Source organism: Loxodonta africana, chromosome 4 (assembly GCF_030014295.1).
Source record: "Loxodonta africana isolate mLoxAfr1 chromosome 4, mLoxAfr1.hap2, whole genome shotgun sequence".
NCBI classification, from domain to species: domain Eukaryota; kingdom Metazoa; phylum Chordata; class Mammalia; order Proboscidea; family Elephantidae; genus Loxodonta; species Loxodonta africana.
This window is the reverse complement of record NC_087345.1, coordinates 146,302,460-146,328,030: the sequence shown is the minus strand read 5'-3', so window position 1 is coordinate 146,328,030 and position 25,571 is coordinate 146,302,460. Positions and strand designations below refer to the sequence as shown.

The window sequence follows — 25,571 nt, the reverse complement described above, 5'->3', positions numbered from 1 at the left end:
ATCTGATGATGGAATGAGGCAGGGCCTGTCTCTTCTTAGAAGGGCTGAGAGTTGGTTGGTAAGAGTGGGGAGGAGACGTACTTACTCAGGCGTTATTAGCAGAGTGATCTGGGTGACAGGATGAATATAAATAGAAGGACGCTCATGTTGATAATAGCGCTTGGCACTTAACACTGCTTTTCCTCTTCAAAGCCATTTACAAATATGATTCTTCCATATACCCTTGTGATCCGAGGGTGTTATTTACATCTTGATTCTTTGGAAAAAGGAAGCAGTGATTTTCCGAGATCAGGTCTTGGTCACAAATTTGGTGCACATCCCTCAGAATCTTCTGAGATTTTTCATTTTGATTGAAGTATTTTGAAAAGTCTTAGATTAGGTTTCCTCTGTTCATTTTGAAATTCCTGGAATGTGAAATGAGGCCGTTTTCTCTGTGATTTAGACATACTAGATTTCCAAGGGCAGTCCGAGCATGTCTGGAATTTCATAAGCTTTTAGTTTAGACCTTTACATTTTATTTTCTATCAAGAGGATGTTTTCTGAGTCTTGTAAAAAACAAACAACAGCAAACCTTTTTCCCAGTTTAGAGTCGCAAGCCTGAGATTATGAGTTATTAGTTAGTAAAGATACAGCTTCTTGAGCTACCTTAAGTCTGATCAGTTTGAAAAGTCTGAGTAATCAGGTAATTTTTAAAAGAAATGTAACATTTCTTTTATCACTAGTATAGTGAGCCCTTCTTAAATAGTGAGGTTGTGGAACCCTGCTTTAATGAAAGAATTTAAGAATGATTTCTAATGCTAAGATAGCTTTGTTATCACAATGTAAAATTTTACTTTCTCACTTGAGTTTGGTTAATTTCACTTTCATTATACGTGGATGCAATGCTAGTATGACATCTGTGTTCAGTAAAACAAAATCAAGATGAAAAAATGGAATGTGAATCAGAACTAAAGAAGAGAATTTATTGACTCATAACTAGAAATCCAAAGTAGGAGCTGGACATGTCTTTACTGCTTTGGAGCTAAGAGGAAAATATTCTTTCTTACAGAGTATATTTGTCTAATCTCAGGGAAGAAACTGATTGTGTGAGTTTGGGATGCTGGATGCTAAACCAATCAGAGTAGCCAGGAGACCTCAAGTCTTTATATATTGGGGTATGGGATGAGCCTTTTCTGTGCCATTTGACAAGGCTAAGGAAAACACTTAAAAGATACATTTGGGTTTCCTAACATAATGACCCAGCAAGGCCACTTAGACAGTGAATTCCATAGTCAACAGCCTCTTACCCGTGTGTTCAGAGATACCAATCAGCTTTTTAAAGGGTGTTACCAGACTACTGAGAAAAGCAGCTAATATAAAAACAGACAAAAATTAACAAAGAGAAAAAAAATCCAAACTTCTCAAAAAGAGAGAAGAACATCTTAAAAGATCATTAGTAGCCTCAGGGATATAATAGAATATTTTACATCCATGAAACAAAAGTAGAATAGCATGAAGAAGGGAATGTTGTAAGAACTGAAAAGAACTTTTGGAAATTAAAATATAAAACTCAGAAGAGTTAGAAGAGAACGTTGAGAAAATATCTTAGATGGTAGATTTAAAAAAGAAACAAAAAGTGAGAGAAAATGAAGGAAATTAAAGGCAATCCAGTGTTTGAATGAACAGGATTTTAGAATGAAAGAACAGAGGAAACAGAGGTGAGTAAATCAGCAATAATTCAAGAAAAATCCTAGGACTGAAGAACATGAGCTGTGGTATTGAAGGAAGTCTCTGAGTGGCCTCAAGCTCAAAAGTTTATTGCCACCAGACACATCATTTTTGAAATTTCAGAACATCAAAAGATTAGTAAATAGGGTGGTATCAAACTCTTAACAATAGAAGCCAGAAAACAATGGAGCAAAGCCCTCAATACCTGAGGGAAGATGTTTTTCTGGGTGGAACTTGATACCCACCTGAACTATTTGTAGGTTAAAGACATTTCTAGCCATATAAGGCCTCACAAGTTTTACTCCTCTAAGCCCTTTTTTAGGAAGCTACTTAAGAATGTGCTCCATGAAAAGGAGAGAAAACCAGGAGAGAAGAAGACATGGGATACAGAAAACAGGAGATTTTGCAGAAGAGAGAGGTGAAGAGAATCCTCAGGGTGATGGTGAGGAGAGATCTCAGGATAGCACTTGTGTACCAGGCATAGAAGGCAGTCACTCTAGGTTAGAACAGAAGACCTTAGTTGAAATTACTTCAAGGTGAAATTGATAAAATATCGTGCATCTGAATTTATTGAGAGCAGATTTAGACAACTGATGGAAAATTTGAGTTTGAATTGGTGATCCAAAACCCATAAAAAACATATGTAGAAAACTAAGGACATGGAAAAACAAGATCATTATTAACTCCAGGGAAAAGTTGTATAAGAAAGGAAAAGTAATCATATCATGGTATATACTACATGGTTCAGCTGTGATGAGCTTATGAGAGAGAGAGAGAGAGAATGTTGGGAACCAAGCAAAATGGCAAAAACTGAAAAATTAAGGAAAAAAAAAACCAAAAAAACAAACCTGTTCCTATCAAGTCGATTCCGACTCACAGTGACCCTACAGGACAGAGTAGAACTGCCCCATAGGGTTTCCAAGGCTATCATCTTTACAGAATCAGATTGCCAGATCTTTCTTCTGCAGAGTGGTTGGTAGGTTTGAACCACCAACCTTTCAGTTAGTAACAGTGTTTAACTGCTGTGCCATCAGGGATCCTTGAAAAATTAAAAAACAGCATATTATTTGGAGATTCGGAAATGAATGTCAGAACCCTTAGCTGGAAGAATTAAAAGTGTGGCCTCTGGGAGCAGGAAATGGGGGAGGGAAGAGGACAGAGAGCGCTGATTTCTTTTTGTGGGGGAGGGGGCGAGGAAGCCTTATGGAATTATTTGATTCTCTAAATTACATGCAAGCACAACTCTGATAAAAAAATCATCTGCTAAGAACTGAGAGGCATCATGAGAAGGACTCCTAGAGTTTATATCATCTAGGTTCCTTTTTCATTTATGAGAAAACCAGTGTCTGGAAAAAGAAGTTGCTCAGAGACTTTATTAAGAGAATATCTCAGCCATGACTAATCAACGTGGTAAATTCTTAATATTGTCATTCTTACTGAACTTTTACGGAGAACAGTTGTGCCCTACTTCAGGCGGATGGTATAGGAAAGATGGTTGCGAAACAGTTGAGATGACTGGCATTCTATAAGTTTTTGCTTTGCAAAACGATTTCTAGTAAAACCAGTCTTCCTCTCTCCACATTTAAATGACTGCAGAAATACTGCGTTTTCTAGGGCACTGATAGGTATCTTTTGGTGAAGAACTGCTTTGATCTTTCTAAATAACCAAGATAAATTTTTTTTTTTTTCCATAAAGCAGTGATTGTCAAACGGTAGTCCTTGGGCTGGGAGATTACCAGGTCCACCCCAGATCTACTCAGTCAGAATCTCTGGGGGTGGGACCCAGCAATCTGAGTTTTGATGGGGCCTTTGTCTGATGTAGTTTAAAAGTTTGAGATCCACTGAGATAGCTGATGAGATTAGGTAATGCCGCCCTCTCACTTAGGAGTTAAGGTCATGCTGAGACTCTCCAAAGTAGAGGATTCCTGTTATTTTCCTACACCCTTCATTCTCTTTGAAGTTTAAAAACACCTTGGTCAGTATAAATATGAGCTGTGATTTTTAAACAAACCAAAGACAGTATTTATATTATTGATAGGATTATGATAAAAATTTAGAACAAGCAATTATTGAGTTCACTGGTAATAGTGTAAATACTATTTTAACCTGTTTATAATTATTTCTCATGAAGACCCCATGTGTGCAGAGTAGAACTGTCCCGTAGGGTTTTCAAGGTTGTGAACTTTCAGAAGTAGATTGCCAGGCCTATCTTCTGAGGCACCTCTAGGTGGGTTCCAACTGCCAGTGTTTTAGCTAGTAGTTAAACGCTTAACCATTTGCGACAAACCAAAAACCAGACCCATTGCATCAAGTTGACGCCAGATTCATGATCACCCCAAGATTATGAAAAAGGAGCACAGTACTTCTAGGATATATTTATTAGGACTGGCTGTGTATCAGTGACCCAAGGTTGTTATTGTTGTTGTTAGGTGCCGTCGAGTCAGTTCCAACTCATAGCGACCCTGTGCACAACAGAACGAAACACTGCCCAGTCCTGAGCCATCCTTACAATCGTTGTTATGCTTGAGCTCATTGTTGTAGCCACTGTTCAGTCCACCTCGTTGAGGGTCTTCCTCTTTTCCGCTGACCTTGTACTTTGCCAAGGATAATGTCCTTCTCCAGAGACTGATCCCTCCCGACAACATGTCCAAAGTATGTAAGATGCAGTCTCGCCATCCTTGCTTCTAAGGAGCATTCTGGTTCCAAGACAGATTTGTTCATTCTTTTGGCAGTCCATGGTATATTCAATATTCTTCACCAACACCACAATTCAAAGGCGTCAATTCTTCTTTGGTCTTCTTTATTCATTGTCTAGCTTTCACATGCATATGATGTAATTGAAAATACTGTGGGTTGGGTCAGGCACACCTTAGTCTTCAAGGTGACATCTTTGCTCTTCAACACTTTAAAGAGGTCCTTTGCAGCAGATTTACCCAATGCAATTAAAAAAAAAAAATGCAATGCATCTTTTAATTTCTTGACTACTGCTTCCATGGCTGTTGATTGTGGATCCAAGTGAAATGAAATCCTTGACAACTTCAGTCTTTTCTCCGTTTATCATGATGTTGCTCATTGGTCCAGTTGTGAGGATTTTTGTTTTATGTTTAAAAAAAAAAAAAAAAAATTTTTTTTTTTTTTTTATGTTGAGGCACAATCCATTCTGAAGGCGGTGGTATTTGATCTTCATTAGTAAGTGCTTCAAGTCCTCCTCACTTCCAGCAAGCAAGGTTGTGCCATCTGCATAACACAGGTTGTTAATGAGTCTTTCTCCAATCCTGATGCCCCGTTCTTCTTCATATAGAAATGGACCCAAGGTTAGTGTGGTGTAAAAAAGATATGTTTATTTTTCTCTGAAATTGTAGTCAGGAGCTGACAGAGCAACTTTATAGTCTCAGGATCAAGCTTCCATTGTCTTTGCTCACTCTTCATGGGGGCCTCCTTCTGCCTGATCCAAGGTGACCGACTGCAAAGGATGGATGGCAAAGGCATGCCCCTCCCCTTGAAGAATTTTACCTAGAAGTTGAACACCTTAATTCCTTAAACATCCCATTGGCCAGAACTTCATGATAGGAACACATGTAACTACAAGGAAGGCCAAGAAATGTTTATTTTGGCTAGCCAGAAGAAGGAGAAAAAGGTTGTTGGGGAAACAATTAACAGTCTCCATCGTAATTTCTATCTGTGTGCGTATAAACGTATATTCTGTTCACAGTAGAATGTGTTATCACGATAAAATCATGAGACTGCATTCCCAAGCCATGCAAAAGCCAGTTATCCCTTTATAAGCCTACCTGTATGACCCCAAACTTAATTATTGCTTAACTAATGGGGATATAACCTATGGGGCAGCTGTACTCTGTTCTCTAGGGTCTTTATGGGTCAGAATAGACTAGAGGGCAAGGGGAAATGGGAATATGTGAACAGTAGTCATAGTTCCTGTTTCTGTGACTTTTCTCGTAAGTAAATGAAAGTTTGCTAAACTGAAACATTGCCTTGTATATGTAAGATTTTGGTCTATGGTAAAAACAGGATAAAAAGAACCCAGTGGGATAAGGATGGATTATTTAATGATTTTGGTCCTATCTGTTATTGGGGAGAAATGAACTCAGAGCTACACCTCACAAAATATTTGAGCATAAATTCTCCAAGTGATAAAAAGTTAAATGTGAAACCTGAAATCCCAAAGAAGTTAGACTTTTGGTATTTGCCTGGGGGAGGGCTTTTTGAGAATACAAGACCTAGAAGAAATAAAGGGAATGGGTAGCTTTGAGTAAGTTAAAAACAAACAAACACTTTTGTATGCCAAAAGGAGCTGCTATGTTGGGGAAAATATTTACAATAACTTTGTAAGATAAGAGTTCTTAAAAATTCATAAAAAATAACGGAGTTACACCGTGGGGAGGGATGTGAACAGAGACGTTACACGAGAATTATACATTACTATTTTTTTTTTTTTTATGACGGGATACCATTTTTTGAATATCAAACTGAAAAAGGTGAAAGGAAATAGTATTTATGGCTAGTGAGTGTATTAAGTTTAGACGTACATGCTCATACACTGCAAGTTAATGTGTGAGCATAGCAATCTGAATAGCATTTAGCAGTATGAATCACAAGGCTTAAACGTTTTCCTGTATTTTGATTTCATGCGGTTCTACTCTGTCCTGTGGGGTCGCTATGAGTCAAAATGGACTCGACAGCACTGGGTGGGCTACTCTGACTCCTAGGATTCTATATTAAGGAAACGTTGGAAATGTAAATAGTATTTATGACTGAGGGTGATCAGCACAGCACTGTTTATAATGATGAAAAAACGAAAAAAACAAACAAAAAACAGCTTTTTTTTAGCCACTTAAATTCATTTTTCAAAGAATTTTAATGACACGGAGAAAATGCTTTTTAAGTAATGTTAAATGAAAAATGGATTAAAGTTTAGCATTCTATGTGAACTCTTAAAATCGAGAGAGAAATTCTTAGGAATATAAAAGTGATTATCCCTGCATGTTAGAATTAAAAGTGATTTTAATTTGTTCCTTTATCATTTTATTTTTCCAAGATTTCTACAAAGAGTGTATCTTCTATTAAGAAAAATAAGCAAACATTACTGGACAAGCGAAAGTGTGACTCATTTGCCCCCTCCTCAAAAAAAAAAAAAATGCAGCCACGTGAGTGGAAGTAAAGCCTGAGTGGCGTGTCACTGCGTCCAGACAAAACCATGTGAGATTTTCAAGATTTAATTCTGCCACTTGTTCAGGTGGCTTTCTCTTTGGTATTTATTTTGTTACCCTTGAGTTCCATTTTTGACGGCTGATTTGGTGCATTTAAATTGGTGTCTAATTTCACTATCTCAGATTGCCTTTGTAAGTGTTCCGTTAGAGGCCAGTGGATAGAGAGTTGAACCACTAGGGACCCAAAAAGACTTTAGCAAAACTTTTTTTTCCTTTTTAATAACTGTTATATAAGCCATTAACTAATTTATTAATAATTACATTCATGAGCTTTTTTTTTCTTTACAGAAAAACCTTGTGCCTGATTGTATTTTTGAGGTGCAGTGATTTTCTTGAATGTATAAAACCAAAACGAACCCACTGCCTTCGAGTTGATTCCAATTCATAATGACCCTATAGTGACCCTATAGCGACCCTGTAGGACAGAGTAGAACTGCCCCATAGTTTCCAAGGAGTGCCTGACGGATTTGAACTGCCGACTTCTTGGTTACCAGCCATAGCACTTAACCGCTACGTCACCAGGGTTTCCTCTTGAATGTACAGATGAATGAAAAAGAAAATAATCTCAGTATGACATTCAGAATTTACTCTAAGATTGCTTGTCCTCTGAAATTGTATCGATATAAAAATGTAGCACATTCAGTAAAAACCTGCGTTAAGAAGCTTGACATGAATCGTTTGTGGAGTATTATTAGGAAAACTACTAAGTCTCTTTTTGAAATTTCTTATGTTTTAAAATTCCTCTGTTCTCCATTAAGTAGCTTGACATTATTAAATTAAAACATTTAAGAGAGCCAAGAATGACTGGTTATTTAGGACCGTGCTTCAGACCCTCAGATACAGTAAACTCCAGCTTACATACTATGGCAGTGGTTTAGGACGTGCCCTCCAGTAGTAGCCACTAGCCACATATAGCTAGCTATTCCAGTCTAAATAAAGTTGTAATTAAATTCCTCTCTTGCATTAGCCACTTTTTTAAACTGTTAAATAGCCACATGTGGCTGAGTGGCTACCATATTAGTGCAGTTTTAGAAAATTTTCATCATTGTAGAAAGCTCTTGTGCACAGAGCTGGTCTGGAGATTCAAAATAGTTAACAACCCCCAATAATTTCTGGTTAGCTTTAGCATATTGTATAATGCATCTTCCTCCTTACCTGTTTCCTTCCTAACAAGGCTTTCCTTAGCCTAATGGGAAAATTAGTTATGTTCTTTGAATACCAACATCCCAAATGACTGGAGGAGGCAGATTGAAAACAGTTTTGGAGGGTAGGAGAGGATGCTTATTATTTTAAAAAATGTCACGTAGAGAAATGGATAATCTGAAAGCAGAGTACATACAGTTAGTACTAAAAAAAAGAAAGAAGCCTGATAGGATCATAGAATGTTGGATTTGGAAAGGGTCGTTGATTACATCATATCAAACCTTCTTATTTTATGGATAAGGAAATCAGAGAAGTTATTTGCTCAAGTCACACAGCTAGATAGTGGCCTTGTTATTCTTTACTCTTCAAATTCATTGTCCTTTTCACTGGGCCAAGACAACATTTTTAAGAAGTTCCAGCGCCATAATTCTGCTGTTAACAGCTTTAGAGGCAAGAGGAGCTGATTATTGTGGAACTTTACACATGATCACAAACTGTATTGTAAAAAACAGGAAATTACCCCTGAACAACCCAGTCTTCTGAACTTTCTTATGTCTTTGGAAAAAAATGCTGATTTAATTAATGGACACATTTACTTTCAGACTTAAAATTACGTATATTTTAAGAATCAAAAGGAGATATGCTTCGTTTTAAAAGTAGCCTTGTTTTGGGTTATGATGTTATAGATAGGAAAAAGGTTTGCTTTTTAAAATCCTGTTTTTATTTTGTAAAGCCTCTTGGACCAATTGTCACCAGTAAGACTGGATTCCTCCCCCCCACCCCCGCAATCCCATTGAAAGAAGTAGAAATTTCCATGCAATGGTATGCCATTCTCACATTTTATATATTTATGTATATGAATATATATGCATATGAATATATATAATTCTATTAACATATATATGTACACACACACACATATATATATTAATAGAACTATCTCTTTCCATGGGCACTGTATAGATTCTGTGAGTTGCTGAGAACTAGTCATGGAAAGTGAAGTAATAAATTTATTCTAGGAATCCTGACTATATGCTGTGAAAAGAGTACATTTTATTAGTATTGGGAGATTCTTGGATAATTTCCTCTACACTTTCACCATGTTCTGTTGATTGTACCTTTTAAGTACTTCTTAAATTTCATCGTTTCCTTTCTTCTCTACTTAGTTCAAACTCTCATTTGCATTGCCTTATTTTCAGCTTCTCTGTTTCCATTTGGTCTTGCCTGTGTCCCTCTGTCTTCCATGCAGCTACCAGGGTAACTTTTCTAAAACACATCTGCTCATTTCACTTCCTGGAAAAATCCTGCAGTGTCTACTCCGTGCTTGCAGACTGAAGTGCAGGGTTTGGTTCTCCATTTTGGCAAACCATCCTCCTGTCCTCATCTGGGCTCAGCTTGCCTCTTGATTCTCATCCTTAAGTCTTTGTTCAAATCATCATGTTCTCAGGTTTTACCTGACCATCCTCTAAATAATTGTAACCTCTCCCCCTTGCTCTCCTGTACCTTCTTTCTTGCCTTCTCCCCTTTCCCCTTAATACTTACTGCCTTCTATTGGCTCCTTTTCCCAATTAGACTGTAATCTCCACTGTTGAATATTTCTTTATTCTTTGTGCTTAGAATAGTGCCTGACACTTAATAGGGGCTCAGTAAATACTTGGGAAGAAATGGATATGATGCCACTTGCCCAGATAATCCTATCCTCCACTCTTCATATTGAGGCACCCTGTGATTTTTCACATGGACTGCCATGCTTTTTGCTGTTGGGGCCTCCATCCTTGGTACTTTTTTCTATCCTCTGAAGTCTCATAAGCCTATCTGCTGATGATTTCCTATTGATTGTTTCCTAATTCTCTGTTGTACCTCTGTGTATCCTTATCACTCTGTAGTTAACTGTGAGTTTTGTCTTGGACTTCTGGACTAGAACATTGCTCCTTTATGGCAGCCACTGATGTTTATATGTCTCTGGCCCCAGTACCCAAGCCAGTGTCTGGCGTATATAAATTAGGTGTCGAATTAATACTTAATGAAATGGTATATTATGAACACGCCCGTGTTCACTGTTGGTTAAAAATAATGTGTATTTTAGAATTTCCTAAGGAAATTATAATGCAAGCTCTTAGGGAACCTTTTCAGGAGGGATGAATTAAAAAAAAAAAAAATCATATTCTAGGGGTGTTAAGTATTCCTTGTCAGATCTCAGGATGTGGGTCCCCTGCCCCTTTGATATTTTAGTATCATTTCTTTTTCATTGTCCCTTCACTTGTAACAAGTACTCAGTTATTAAAAAGTGATAATCATAAATGTATACAAGTAATAGCTGCATTATAGGAAATCTGGAAAACGGGGGAGAGGGAAATAAATGGTTGTAAGTAAGAGCATGGATTCTGGAGGCAGGTTACCCTGGTTCAAATACCAGATATATGACCTTGGGCAAGTTACTTAACCCCTCAGGCCCCTTATCTGTAAAACGGGGAAAATAATAATATCTGCATCCTAGAGTTATTATAAGGACTAATTGAATTAATATTTATAAAATACTTAATCACTGTTGGTAAGGTAAATAAAAAAATACACTTACCATATCTAATACTGCCATTGTTTATATTTTGAGGTACAGAACTTGTTGGTGGTTCTTACCAACAAGTTAGGTTTTCAGAGACTTTTGGGGAGTCCATTTGATTTAAGTCCAAATAACACTATACACATCCCCAGTGGGTGTACCTACACTGATGGTTTATTTTCCCCACTGTAATCCTCTGTCTCTTCTCATTAGAACACTGTCATTGCTTTTATATTTATTGTACAGAATGGAGTTGTGTTCTTTAAACACCTCAAAAATAAACACATATACACACAAAATAAACACACAGCAGCACAGGGGAGGCCGACAAAGATCATTAGCAGAGATCTGAAATAGTCAAACTAAAAATGTGCATTGTGAACACCTATTTTTTTTTCCTATACTATAGATTTGCTCTTATCTATGATGTAAAGTTTGAAATTTGAGAGCTTGTAAAAATAGAGGCTTATTTTTTTTTCTTTTTTGTTCCCTGTGTACTTTTTTTGGACAGCTATCGTCATTCTGTAAGTGTTCTTGTACTCCTGTTTTTCATGTTTCTAAGTTTCTTCTCATGTACCAATATGGTATGACCATCATTTTTGAGGATTCCATAATATTCCTTCAGGCAGGCCTCACCCTGCCCCTTCTCCCACTCTGACCATTCCATTCCTTCTTTTTTTCTTTCCTGGTCTACCCTTGTTTGCTCCGAGTGTCTTAGATAGCTGCTGTCAAGTCAATCCCCACTCATGGTGACCCCATGTACAATAGAATGAAATGCTGCCCACTTCCTCGTCATTCTCACCATGACTGGCATGTTTGAGTCCATCGGTGCAGCCGCTATGGTATTCTGACTCATTGAGGGTCTCGCTCACCCTTGCTGGCTCTCTACTTCACCAAACATAATGCCCTTCTCCAGCAATTGATCCCTCCTGGTGATGAGTTCAAAGCAGGCAAGTTGAACAGTGTTTTGTTGTGATCTGTAAGGTTTTCGTTGGTTAATTTTTGGAATTAGATCACCAAGGTCCTCTTCCTAGTCTTAGTCTAGAGGCTCCATTGAAACCTGTTCCCCATGGGTCACTCTGTTGGTGTTTGAAATACTGGTGGCATAGCTTCTAGCGTCACAACACGTAAGCTCCCACAACAAACTGACAGAGGGTAGTGGCCAAGTGTCTTCCTACCTATCTTTTCCCTGCAGTTGCTTATCCTTCACCCCTGCAAGTTCAGGGTCTGGTAATTTCCCTGATTGATTACCTAGTGAAGAGCTGTGAGCAGGGCAGTGTTTGTGTAAAGTCACGTCTACCAGACAGGATGAGAAATTCCCATCATGCCAGACACTGGTGGCTTTTCCAGAGTTTTCTGCCTTCTTCGCCTTTCTGTGCTCGCGCCATCTTGTTTCTTAGGGAGTCGGTGACTATTACTTCTCTAAGTACTTATTTGAGTTCCTGGTGGTGGAGTAAATGCACCATCACACTTCCTTCCTGATGGACAGGGTCTGTATTTTATCCTTCGTTTTATGTTCCGAGGGCTCCCCATGAACGTTGTACCATTGTCGGTTGATGGATATTTGACTGGATGGACACACTTGTTTACCAACAAGTGGTTTGTATACAGATTGCTTCAGAGATTGCTCCTTGAACACCAGTGGCAATCAAGATAGATTGGTGGGTCCACTGTGAAATACTAGGCTTCAGAAAACAAGAGCTTGCAAGTTCTCTTGGCAGTCTCTCTCTCCACTGTTCATGTCAGCCGTGTGTGGCTTCTTGGGGAGAAAATCTTCAGAGGCATGGCTTCCTAGACCAAGTGTAGGCTCCTTCATGATGCTTTGGGTACTAATATTTTGTGTTAGGTAATATTTACTTTTGTATCTGTGTCATGAATGGATTAATTTCTGTGAAAAAGGTGATAAAAAACCAAACACTTCTGTTGAGTCGATTCTGACTCATAGGACCCCATAGAGTTTCCGAGGCTACAAAGCTCTACAGAAGCAGACTGCCACACCTTTCTCCCAGAGAGCCGCTGGTAGTTTCGAACCACTGACCTGTAGTTTAGCAATAGATACCTTTATCTACTGTGCCATCAGGGCTTCTTAAAAGGGTGATACCAAAAAAAAAAAAAAAAAAGGCGTTGCCGTCCAGTAGATTCCTACTCATAGTTGACCCTAGAGCTATGCACAAAATCACACGTCCGTGTCTTAACAGAGACCTTGAAGGAATGCTTTCAGGAGAATGCAGTTTTACCACATCATTGTGCGGATTATTTTAGAAAACTGATAATTGCGCCGTCATATTAGCCAACCTCGATATTACGGTGCTGTGTGTCAGTGTCCTCCAGGTTAAACCATCTTACAGTGCCTTTATCCATTAAACAGATTCCTTTGTTTAGTGTTGTTTCCACCTAAGCTTTCAGGAACTAAACTCATCAAATGACTCACTGGAGATAGGAGATAGCTTTCTTTTTTTGAATTATTGGGGCGGGGGGGAACCAAGTAATTAATATCACTGAATTGTACGTGTAAAAAAAAAAAAAAAGGTTGACATGGCAAATGTTTTGTTACATATGTATTTACCACAATAAAAAAAAGCTCAGTCTGTCTTTAGATTCAAGTCATTCTTATATGTACACTGTATTTTCTTATGCTTTCTGCCTTACACTCATTGAGATATAAGCAAAAGGGCTGTATTAAGACTGTTTTGACTTGTTTTCTCTGTTAAGCCCTGTATAGTGCTATAATGAGTATACGTAAATTCTTGTAATAAGTGGATATTTAGTCATGGTATTTGCCTATCCTTTATGTGATTTTTAAACAAAGCAAAGAAAGTATTTTTTACGCAGTGTTCTGCTTCGCAACCATAGCTTTCATATTTTCTGGGACAGCCCTGACTTAAATTATTTGTATCATTGATCCTGACTTCTGCTCCTCAGCCCACATGCCCTTTTTAACTTTTTTTCTTTTGTTGTTGTTGAGATTATACACAACAAAACCTACAATTCAACAGTTTCTATATGCGCAATTCAGTGACATTGAGTACATTCTTTGAATTGTGCAACCATTCTTGCCCCTCCTTTTCTGAGCTTCTCATCCCCCATTAACTCAAACTCACTGCCCACTAAGGTTCCTATCTAATCTTTTCAGTTGGTGTTGTCACTTTGATCCCATATAGATAGTACTTAAAAGAGCACAATGCTCAAGGCAGACTTTTTTTTTTACTAGTTCAACTATAGTTTGGTTTTAAGAAGACTTCAGAGGATATTTTGGTTTAAGGTTTAAAGATTATGTCAGGGTAATTGTTTCAGGGGTTCATCTAATATACGTGGCTCTAGGAAGTCTGGAGGCCATGAGAATTTTAAATTCTGTTCTCCATTTTCCCTCTTTTGGTCAGGGTTCTTCTATAGACTCTTTGATCAAAATGTTCAGTAATGGTAGCTGGGCATCATCCAGTTTTTCTGGTCTCATTGCAAAGGAGGCAATTGTTTGTGGAGGCAGGTAGCCATGCCTTCCGTGTCCTGCTCCTATTTCTGACTCTGCTTCTTCCTTTGTTGTTCCAGGGGAATAGAGACCAATTGTTTTGCCTTGGATGGCTGTGTGCAAGCTTTTAAGACCCCAAGCACTATGCATTGAACTAGGAGGTAGAACAGAAGCACTAAACATGTTATTAGGCCAATTAATTGAGATGTCTCATGAAGCCATGACTAGAATCCTCCAAACCAAAGAACCAAATCCCATGAGGCTTTTGGTTGTACATAAGCAGCCTCTGCAGCAGCTCTTTTTTTGGAAATACGTCACACAACTTTAGCCAATTCAACTTTTTAAAGGTGTACAACTTATTGACATCAGTTACCATAATTGGCTATGCAACTCTACTCTTAATCAACATGACATTTCCATCACCGTTAACCCGTTTTCCCGCTCCCTCCTACTCCTGGTAACCACTAATAAACTTTTTTCTCTGTACATTTGCCTTTTCTTGTCTTTTTATGAAAGTGAGGTCATACAGTATTTGTCTTTTTGTGATTGACTTATTTCACTCAGCATAGTGTCTTCTGGCCCCATCCATACTGTAGCATGTATCAAGACTTCATTTCTCCTCCTGGCTGAGTAGTATTCCATTGTACGTATGTATCACATTTTGTTTATCCGTTCATCTGTTGATGAGCATTTGGGTTGTTTCTGCCTTTTGGCTATTGTGCATAGTGCTGCAGTGAACATTGGTGTACAGTGTCTGAGTCTCTGCTGTCAAGTCTCCTGGGTATATACCTTGGAGTGGAATTGCTGGGTCAAATGGTAGTTCTATTTTTATTTTTTTGAGGAACCGCCATAGTATTTACAGCGGTTGTACCATTTTGCAGTCCTGCCAGCAGTGGGTAAGGATTCTAATTTCCCCACATCCTTGCCATCATTTGTTATTTTCTGTCCCCCCGCTCCACCCCAGGGATCCCCTTATTTTTGCTTCAGAAAATATAATAAGCCCCTGTGCTTAGAGAAAGGATCCCTGGTGGTGCAGTGGGTTAAGCACTGTACTACTAACTGAAAGGTTGGTGGTTCGAACCCACCAGCTGCTCCACAAGAGAAGGATGTGGCAGTCTGCTTCTGTAAAGATTACCGCCTTGGAAGCCCTCCGGGGCAGTTCTGCTCTGTCTTGCAGGGTTCCTATGAGTCAGAGTGGACTTGATGGCAGTTGGTTTTTGTCGGATGCTTAGAGAGTATTTGTTGAATGAATGAAAAATACTCTCCTAGTTGTTTACAATTGCCTTGTATATTTGATTTTCATTTTATTTGCTTATTTATTTACTTACGTTTGTAAGTAGCAAGGTGCTTTGATTGATATTTAATGAACCGGTCCAGGTATCTTTTTACTTCTTACTCTGAAACAGTATTTTCTTGCTTTGTATTTTGATTGAAAAATAGGTTTGTATCTCCCCCACAGTGTTACCATGATATTTTATATAAAAAAAAAATATATATAACAGGTAAAAATAAATAGGCTTTGAATTAAATTACTGTGCTGTATATCTGGTACGTTTTCCAGTCTTTTCCTGGCTACTTCTTGCAGCAGTAGTTTTCAGCTTTCTCCCTACCATTACTAACATGATTAACACACTCCTTTATGCACCTTCAGTTTGGACAAAAGCTCAAAATATTTTTTCAGGAAGGTAAACCAAATAGCACCAAAGGGGTGTGTGTGTGTGTGTGTGTGTGTGTGTGTACACGTGTATATGTTTTAAGAAGACTGTTGCTGTTGTTAGGTGCCATCGAATTGGTTCTGACTCATAGCGACCCTATGCACAACAGAACGAAATGCTGCCCGGTCCTGTGCCATCCTCACAATTGTTGTTATGCTTGAGCCCATCATTGCAGCCACTGTGTCAGTCCATCTCATTGAGGGTTTTCTTTTTTGCTGACCCTCTCCTTTGCCAAACATGATGTCCTTCTCTAGGGACTGGTCCCTCCTGATAACATGTTCAGATTACATGAGACGAAGTCTCACCATCCTTGCTTCTAAGGAGCATTATGGCTGTATTTCTTCCAAGACAGATTATTTTACTCGTCTGGCAGTCCGTGGTATATTCGCTATTCTTCACCAATACCATAATTCAAAGGCATCAAGAAGAGTGTAGTGTTGTCACAAATTATTTTACTGGTATATGAGTAATAAAACATGCTATTTATAGGCATAGATGCAGTCTTCTTTCTTTTCTTCATCTGTTCTTGCCCTTTTGCCGATGTAACAATTTATGTGCAAAAGAAAAGAGAATGTGAAAAGTCTTGTTGAATGAAAGATTTAAAAACACCTCATGGTTGTTTCTCATTACCACAACTGTGAATGGCTGCTCATTAGTAATGACTGCTCCTGGGCAACTCATGGGCTCTGACATTGATGAACTCGAGTGTAGGATTCTTTGAGACCTGGCTGTAAGTTTACCACTTTTCCCCCAGTTATATCACAGGGCAGTGAGGGATAGCATTACTATTATAGGAAAAGCCTTGCCACCATTTCTAATTTGTAAAAAGCACAGTATTTGCAAATGTTGATGCTTTAAGTATTTTTGGTAAGAAATCACTTGTAACATACCAGAGTCTCTTACTGAACATCAGGACCCGGAGTGTTGCAGTATCCCAGCGTGGGAATGTTGAAGCTGAGATGGGTTTGCTGCTTTGCAACATTGAGCCAAAGAGGAAGAAACAGTTTTGGTGGTAGAGTGCTTTGCCTGATGTTACCAGGGTAGATTTGGAATTGAAACATAGGCTCTATTTGTCAGTGACAAATTTGTCCATTTGAGAGATGATAATGACCTATAAAAATTGATGGTTTTGCTATGTTGTGACCTTTGTTGTTGATCTTGTGTAGAGATGTAGTCTTTATTCTTTATTATTGGTCCTTGCTGTTGTCAACATTACATTGCATCCTAAATGTTATAATGAAATGGTAGCAGCTCTGAGAGGATTACATTGTTTTTGGAGAGGTTAAAAAAACATGATAATATAATTAAAGTGCTCTGATTTTTTTTTTTTTTTGGCCCTTAGGTAACTCTTTATGCAGGATGAATTAAGAGAAAAGGGTACTGACTAATTAGGAATGGAGAGCAGTTTGTCAGTTTCCAATATGCAAGACCCTTCATCTTCACCCTTGGAAAAGCATCACAGCTCAGCCAATGGCAATGGAGATCTCGATTCAGGTAGGACTATGTTTTCTAGATCTATCTGGCTTTTTGATTTATTGACCAATATCTTCCTGAAAATATTCAGGAAACAATGGAGCAATATTTCTAACCTCACATACTGCCTGTTCCTAGAATTTGTCGTCATATCTATAAGCACATAGTAGCTTTAAAGTTACGCAAGGTTTGGTTCAAAATTAATGTTACCTCAGCCTGGGTTATACTGAGATGACATATGACTTCAGAATCTCAACGGCTTAACACAGTGAGTTTGTATAAGTCATTCACATTCTATCCGATAGATCAGTGGGCTACTCTGTTCTGCAGAGTCATTCTGCACCATCTTTCAATGCTGCCATCTCAACATGGTGCTTTAGGGTTTTTCATAACAGCAGAAAAGCAGAGCTGCAGGGCCTGGGACTAGCAATTAAATGCTCTAGCTCCATGTTAGATGTTCCTGGCACTGCAAAGGAGCCAGGGATGTGTAATTCTCATTCATGTGCCCAGAAGGAGAGAACGGGAACTGCCTAAACATTAGATGCCGCTACCACAAAACCCTTCTGCAGACTCTTGAGCGTATCTTTCATGCAAAGTACATAATGTGAAATTTAGATCATGTCAATTTGTGGTAAAGTGTTTCTTCCTTTGAGAAATTCAAAAGAAAAAAAAGCCTTTGAATTTTAATATTTAATTTATACGTTTATTTATAAATGGATTCTTTTCTAAATACTTACATAAGACCAAACCAAAAACCAAACCCAATGCCGTCGAGTCGATTCCGACTCATAACGACCCTATAGGACAGAGTAGAACTGCCCCATAGAGTTTCCAAGGAGTGCCTGGTGGATTCGAACTGCGAACCCTTTGGTTAGCAGCCACAGCACTTAACCACTACGCCACCAGGGCTTCCAACTTACATAAGAGGGTTTATTTTAAAAGGATTAAAAAAAAATAAAGAACTGTACTATTTACATAGCAGCAAATTAAATAAGGACCACTGAGCTGTTTGGATCATAAACATTTGGTAGAATGAATTCATGTCAAAAAAAGAAGTTGATCATTGACTAAGTTGGATATTTGACTGTTGTCCAAAGAAGTTATGAAGTTTGTCTGTACATTTGGATGAGACCAATCAATGGCACAATTATAGATTGCTTGCTGTTGTTGAATTTCTTAGATTAAGTTTCTCAAATTTAATCTTTATCTGGAAAATATCTGGAAAACCCTGAAATGAGTAGATGTGTTTAAAGATGTTCGCGTTTGTTTCACAGTCCGCTCAGCCCTCCCCCTCTCAGATCTTCTGCACATAAAGCAGGAGTAAGGAAGCAACTACGTCTAACAAGATGAATCATTTTCCTTTGGACATGGAAGTGTGTAAATTCCTTTCTGAGACAGCTTAGTCCTGTAGGCTGAAGGGTTCATTCTAATTATTCTATTTTTATTTAACTACAAATGTGCATTTCAAAAAAGCCTTTCTTACATTTGCTGAGTGAGGTTATTTTTCCACTTGTGGAGTCTCTGAGCATTCCTCATACTATTTGTAGCCTGTCATCCCAACACATCCGACGCTTACTCCTGCATCCTTTTCAATGGTACGTTTTCAAAACTGTTGAAAGGCCAAGTATTTATTGACTTTTCATTTTCACGCAGGTACAATATGTGTCACGAGCTTAAGTAGCTTCAGAAACTCATTAATGATAATCTGGTGTCAGGAAAATCATCTGTACTGACTTTTCCTTGAGAATGAGTCTATATCACGTATGAGGAGGTATTAGAGCTTGATTCATTGTATCATTGGCTGGGGTATGTCATGGTGAAAGCCCACCATATACTTCATTTCTAGTTACTGGCTCTTGTGTAGGGGACCGCCTAAATCATGGAAGACGTTAAGGTCTTTAGAAATACAAAAACCAAAAAACCAAACCTGTTGACATAAGTCAGCTCCGACTCATAGCAACCCTATAGGACTGTAGGACAGAGTAGAACTGCGCCATAGAATTTCTAAAGAGCAGCCGGTAGATTCCAACCTCTGACCTTTTGGTTAGCAGCCAAGCTCTTAATCACTGTGCCACTAGGGCTCCTTAATAGAAATAGTTTTTCTAAATAGCTCTGAACTAACATTTTTCAGAGATTTGCTCTTGGCGCCCTGCCCCATGTTGCTGATCTGACCTTTTTTCCTTGGAATTGCGATATGTTTACTTCTACTGCGAGAGGACTCTCAGATGATACCACAAAGGCAGACTCGCTTAAATAAAAAATAGATTGAGTAGGGTCAAAAACTTGATAGAGAACATAGGCAGACTTCAATTCTAGAGACTCAAATCCAATGGCATTTAAACCATTAATAACAGAATCAAGTGTGATTCTTTGATCAGTTTACTTTTTATTATTTTTTAAATAATAGTTCACTTTTAGAGAAGCCCTGGTGACACAGATGGTTAAGCGTTTGACTATTAATGGAAAGGTTGGTGGTTGGAACCCACCCTGTGGCTCCGTGGGAGAAAGACCTGGGGATCTGCTTCTGTAAAGATTTATAGCCAGTTAAACCCTGTGGGGCAGTTCTCCTCTGTCACATGGGGTCGCCATGAGTGGGAATTGACTGAACAGCGCCTAACAACAGTTTACTTTTAACCTGTTAAATATATAAAATATTTTCACTTCTGGAATCAATTGTGGGGCTATTTGGTTCTGGGACCAACTGTGACATGTTTAGTACTGTTTAGAGTCTTAGTGCTGAGGGTCTTTTCCCTGGAAGAGTTTTCAGATGAGATTTCCATATGTACAAAAAAAAAAAAAACAAAAAACCCAAACCCATAGCCATCCAGTCGATTCTGACTCAGAGCAACCCTATTGGACAGAGTAGAACTGTCCCATAGGGTTTCCAAGTTGCTCCTGGTGGATTCACATTGCCGACCTTCTGGTTAGCAGCTGTAGCTCTTAACCACTGCGCCACCAGGGTTTCCTCATATGTACAAGAGAAGGCAAAGTCAGTGTTCTTCAGCAGGTTCTAAATTGACTTGCATGTGAGGAACAATAGCTATATTATTATCGTTAGTTCAAATTATGTGGCACACACTCTTTTAAGTACTTTACATGCGTTAACACACCTAATTTTGAACAATCCTGTGACACAGCTGCTTTTATTCCGCCCATTTTATGGATGAGGACACTGTTCAGATAGCAAGGTTAAGTCACTTGGTTAACGTGTTGGAGGCAAGATTGAATCTCAGACATCTTGGCTCTGGAGCCTGAGCTCTGAAACACTTGGCTCTACTGCCCCTTCAGGATAGTAAGGATAAGACATCAGGAAATCCATCATGCGTAAATGTACGTATGTACGTGTACACGTACGCACGTAGGCACGCACGCAAGTAAACACAATTGCACGTACGTGCTTTGTACGTACACACGTGTGCACGTACGAACGTGCGTACGTACGCAAGTTGCACGTTTGGACGTATGGACGTGTGTATGCATGCACGTTGTACGTACGAACGTGTGCAGTTATCCACGTCGCACGTAGGCCCGTGAGCGCATATGCGTGCGCCACAGGGCTTATGGGACTTCTAGGACATAGGCACAGCTCAGATTCATTCTTTGTTCTTTTTCTTCTTTCTGTTCCTCTGTCTTACATGGTATGTTACTGCATCCCGTAACGATCTCCATGTGTGTCTGCAGCTCTTTGACAAAATTATGTGGCGAAAGAATGGAAAATCCTACCTGATTGCTCCAGGGTGTTTTTATCTTGGGCCCTTTAATTCCCTCTACTCCCGCCCTGGCTGCTGTGATTCTTTTACAATGATGATCGTTCAGAAATGAAAACTTAAGCTTGAAACAATAGACTTCGAATCTCATTGCTAGCTTTTCTGGCCTCATTTTCTGCGGAAAGCTTGAATAAAAGTTGGGATCAATAACTGACACTCAAGTCCTGTAAATGAAATAGGCACGACATCAAATGACTCCTCCTCCCCTGAACAGAAAAACGTGACTGGAATGAGCGCAGAGAGATGAGGCAGCCTAGGAACAGAAGACCTCCCCAGCAGACAGAATTGACAGCGTTATCACAAGGAGCACAAAGGAGAAAAATGTACCAAAATTTGATTTCTGAAATTCTAGGCTTCTTCAGTTGCAGTGACAAAGCAAGCAAAACAGTATGCTGGCATAGTGATGAGGAGATTTCTTGACATTATTTTTACAGTCCTGCTAAATACAGTTTTCTGATTAGCCTGTAGATAAAGTGGTGTTGCAAATTTAGACTGGGCAACCTCTGAGTGAAAAGAATTACGCTGAAATTGTGAGCTTGATTTTTTTTTTTTGTTGTTGTTTGGAATACATCACCTGGAGTACCATAGCACCTTTAATTTTGGAAGGAAAGAAGTCAACATTTTCGCTAGAAAAATTTAGATTTTGTGCCTCTACGATATTCTTTGTTTTCTAACTCTCTCTTTTTTTAAAAATAATTTTTATTGTGCTTTAAGTGAAAGTTTACAAATCAAATCAGCCTGTCACGTATAAGCTTATATACACCTTACTCCATACTCCCACTTACTCTCCCCCTAATGAGTCAGCCTGCTCCCTCCTTCCAGTCTCTCCTTTCCTGACAGTTTTGCCAGTTTCTAACCCTCCCTATCCTCCCATCTCCCCTCCAGACAGGAGATGCCAACACAGTCTCAAGTGTCCACCTGATACAAGTAGCTCACTCTTCGTCAGCATCTCTCTCCAACCCATTGTCCAGTCCCTTCCATGTCTGATGCTAACTAACTCTCTTTTGAATAGTAGTTGCTTCTCCCAGCTAGGTGATCTTTACTTTTTTTTTCCCCTTCTTTTAGAAAAACTATTTGGTCACCTGGGTGGTTGGGATAGCTGAAGGAGCCTTTGAATTAAGTTGACCACCAACCATTCCTTTCCCGCTCCCTGCTTCCCTCCTCTTCTCAGCAGATGTGCAGAGAATTTTTCCTTGTGGGTCAATCCTGCAGTTGCTAGTCAGCTTTGGTGTCTTGGCTCCAGTTCCTGTCTGATTGTTCATACTATTGTTCCTATTTAACATACTGACTAATGAACTGTTTTCTAAACTTCGTGATAGTATGAATTGACTATTAGTAGTTAGAATAATAAAGATTTATTGTCTTCTTTCTTTTTCCACTTTTGTAAAAATACCTAGTGTATAAAGAAGGTGCTCGGTAAGATTTTGTTCATTCTCAATCTACCAATTCTTAATTTTTTTTATTGAATAGTACATGGTTATGGTCTTTAATGTTCGATCTTACAAAGTTGGCCTAATTTCAGATTGTAAAATTTTCGAACCCAAGACGTAATTAAAAAAGACATATGAACAGTTTGTTTATTCCATTTTTCACTGTAAAGTCACTTTGGAGTAAGATATTCTTTTTGTATTTATTATGAAATAATCTGGTTGTATAAATAGTTTTTCTGTTTTCTAAAACTGGATTGCCACTAATTAACATGCCTGTTTTCTTTTAAATTGTGAAAATTTTCTTAGTAGCTTTTCATAGCCTGTTTTCATTACATCATGGGGAAGTGCCTCCTAGTAGTTCATTTACAGAGGAGGGAGATTGTCAGAGTTTCCTTGATAAAATGTTTATGGGTTTAAGAGGTTTATGAATCAGCTGTAAATATTTGCTCTGGGTTTATGAGACCTCTACTCATAAACATTTTGGGTGTTTATCTATTGCTCATTCAAATGTCTTTAGCGAATCAGCTGCTTAGGGCACATACACCTGATGAAGTGCTATATGTTACAGATTTTAAAAGGCTCTACTGTGAGTAACCTTCAATTTTGTATACGGTTTTATTGTTAAAACAGCACAGTTAAAAGTCGCTAGTCCTCGCACCGTTAATAGAAGGTGAATGTTTTTAATTTTTTAAATCCCATTCTAGGTCAGACTTTTGGGGGTAGTTTTAAAGGTGTTTTTTTAAGACCAACAGAGAGCAACAGTGCTTTCTTATATTCTGTTCTTACGGACTCCCACTTGAGAGACACAGCAGTACTCTGTGACCATAGGGTTAGCTTGAGTGAGTACTTGACGGAGTGCAAAAGCATTTTACAGCCTGTTATATCGGGAGAAGAGACTGGAAATACAATTTGTAGTGAATTAAAAATTCATGGAAACAAAATTTTGGGTAAAATACTCATAACCTAGATTAAAATCGTGTAAAGGGTAAAGAACTACAAGAAAAGGTCTCAAAGTTGAGGTTGATACTTTAGGCTGTGGTGTTCCCCTCACCACTGATTTGAAGTGATAGCGTATCGAGGTTAGGCGGTAATGATAAAGAGATTCATTGAGGCCTTCTGATCTGAAATGATGGCCACAGCAGGCAAGTCTGACGATTCAGTCTTGATTAGGATGTTTTCAATGTGGAGGAACTAATCACTCAACAGGAGAGACTATTCCATTTCTGACAACTCTTATTCTCAGAAAACTTTTATCCCGGACCTTGACCCAGGACTTTTGGTTCCTTAGGCACAGGGCTGAGTTTTATGCCCACACCTTCTCCCTGGGTTCTATTTTCCTTTCTTACACAGGTTTCAGGTCCTCTGTCCACTCCATTCTCCTCTTTGAGGATGGTTGCTGCCTCGCACCCTGTCCCGTCTCCTGGGTCTTCTCTCTGCCTGATTTTGGCTTTGGAGTGTTTAATGCTCACCAACTCAGAGAGGCTGATAAGGCCTCGAAGGTTACCTTGAATTCTCCGGGTGGAGAAAGAGATGGTCTTGGGGAGGTGGTTTCTATGCAAAAGAAAAAACATGGTGAGGGCAGAGGAATGACATGGTAAGGTGCTTATGTTATGAAGTTAAGAGTGCCAGCTTCAAAATCAAACAGCCTGTGTTGAACTCCTGACTGAGACTGAACAGTTGTGTGAGCTTGGGTAATGATCTAACCTCTCTGAGCGCCAGTCATCTTTCCTGTGAGTGGGGGTGATAGTATCTGTCAAGGTTCTTGGAAGGATTAAATGAGGTGATGCATGTAAAGCATTTAGCAGAGAGCTGGACACACAGATACAGTGTAGCTCTTCCTACATTCCTGTGACAGTGTGTGGTCACTCAGTGACGTGTCCGCCATAGCTGGCAACAGGCAGGGCCCACATGAGGCTGTGGTTTGAGCTGACTAGAAAAGCAGGGTGTAAAGGAGCCTGGACTTTGTTTGCACCAAGTTAGCTATCAAACAGACACAGCACCTGGTCACTTTAGCAAATAAATAGTGCTGAGTTGACACCTGTGACTAGTGGATCAGAGGGGAAAAAAAAAACAACTTGGTAAACCTGAAGGTAATGATATAAAAATAAATGTCCAGCACTGTTTGGGGGAGAATTGTAAGCAGAGCTGCTGGGGAACACCCTGAGATGTTTTCCACAGTAGGGCTGCCTTGTCTTTGGGTTTGCTTCATCATGTCGTATTGTTGTTAGCTGCTCTCAGATTGGTCCCTGACTCGTGGCAACCCTGTGTGTTACAGAATGGAACTGCTCCATAGGGTTTCTTGGCTGTAATCTTTACAGAGGCAATTCACCAGGCCTTTCTTCCGTGGAGCCACTGGGTGGGTTCGAACCTTTAGGTTAGCAGCCAATTGCAAACCACTCACACTATACTCGGACATGTAACTCACTGTGTCTTAGCAGCTCTGGCCCCCCTGACATCCCTTGTTAGCTGGTGGCTGTAGGAATTGGTGATTTCCTTTAGGGAGCACGTTTGTGCTTGAAATGCATAGATCCCTGGGTGAAGCAGAATGTTGGGAGAGGTACAAAGGAAAGGTTTTTGTCTTCAGATGGCTTTTTCCCCCCTGGTCATTTAATTGTAAACCAGTTATTGGAGTAGGACGTGCCACTTCTACATTAATAACCCACCACCTGTCTGACATTTTGTCATGCTGTGGAGGCTTGCATGTTGCTGTGATGCTGGAAGCTATGCCACCACTGTTTCAGATACCAACAAGGTAACCACTGGTGGACAGGTTTCAGTAGAAATTCCAGACTAAGAAAGACTAGAAAGAAAGGCCTAGTAATATATTTTCAAAAATTGACCAATGAAAAGCCTGTGGCTTGCAACAGAATATTGTCTGATAACAGTGCTAGAAGATGAATCTTTTAGGTTGAAAGGCACACAAAATACATAGTGGCCGCATTAGTGGACTTGAGCAAACCAACGATCGTGAAGATGGCAACGTTTTATTCTGTTGTACATGGGGTCACCATGAGTCGGAGCCAACTGGACAGCAGCAAATAACAAGAACGTTAACATTAACAACATATTGAAAACACGGTTT

The 25,571-nt window shown here is 39.1% G+C and overlaps 1 protein-coding gene across 6 annotated transcripts in view; it reads left to right on the top strand.

Annotated features, from left to right (window-relative positions):
• The window catches only part of SFMBT2 (Scm like with four mbt domains 2), a 265,533-nt gene that overhangs the window by 14,625 nt on the left and 225,337 nt on the right, over positions 1–25,571 (top strand). For all 6 annotated transcript variants that reach the window (XM_023548945.2, XM_023548940.2, XM_023548942.2 and 3 more), the window contains exon 2: positions 17,162–17,313. In XM_023548945.2, the coding sequence (XP_023404713.1) occupies positions 17,214–17,313 (100 nt within the window). In that variant the 5' untranslated portion in view covers positions 17,162–17,213. The remainder of the gene's footprint in view (positions 1–17,161; positions 17,314–25,571) is intronic.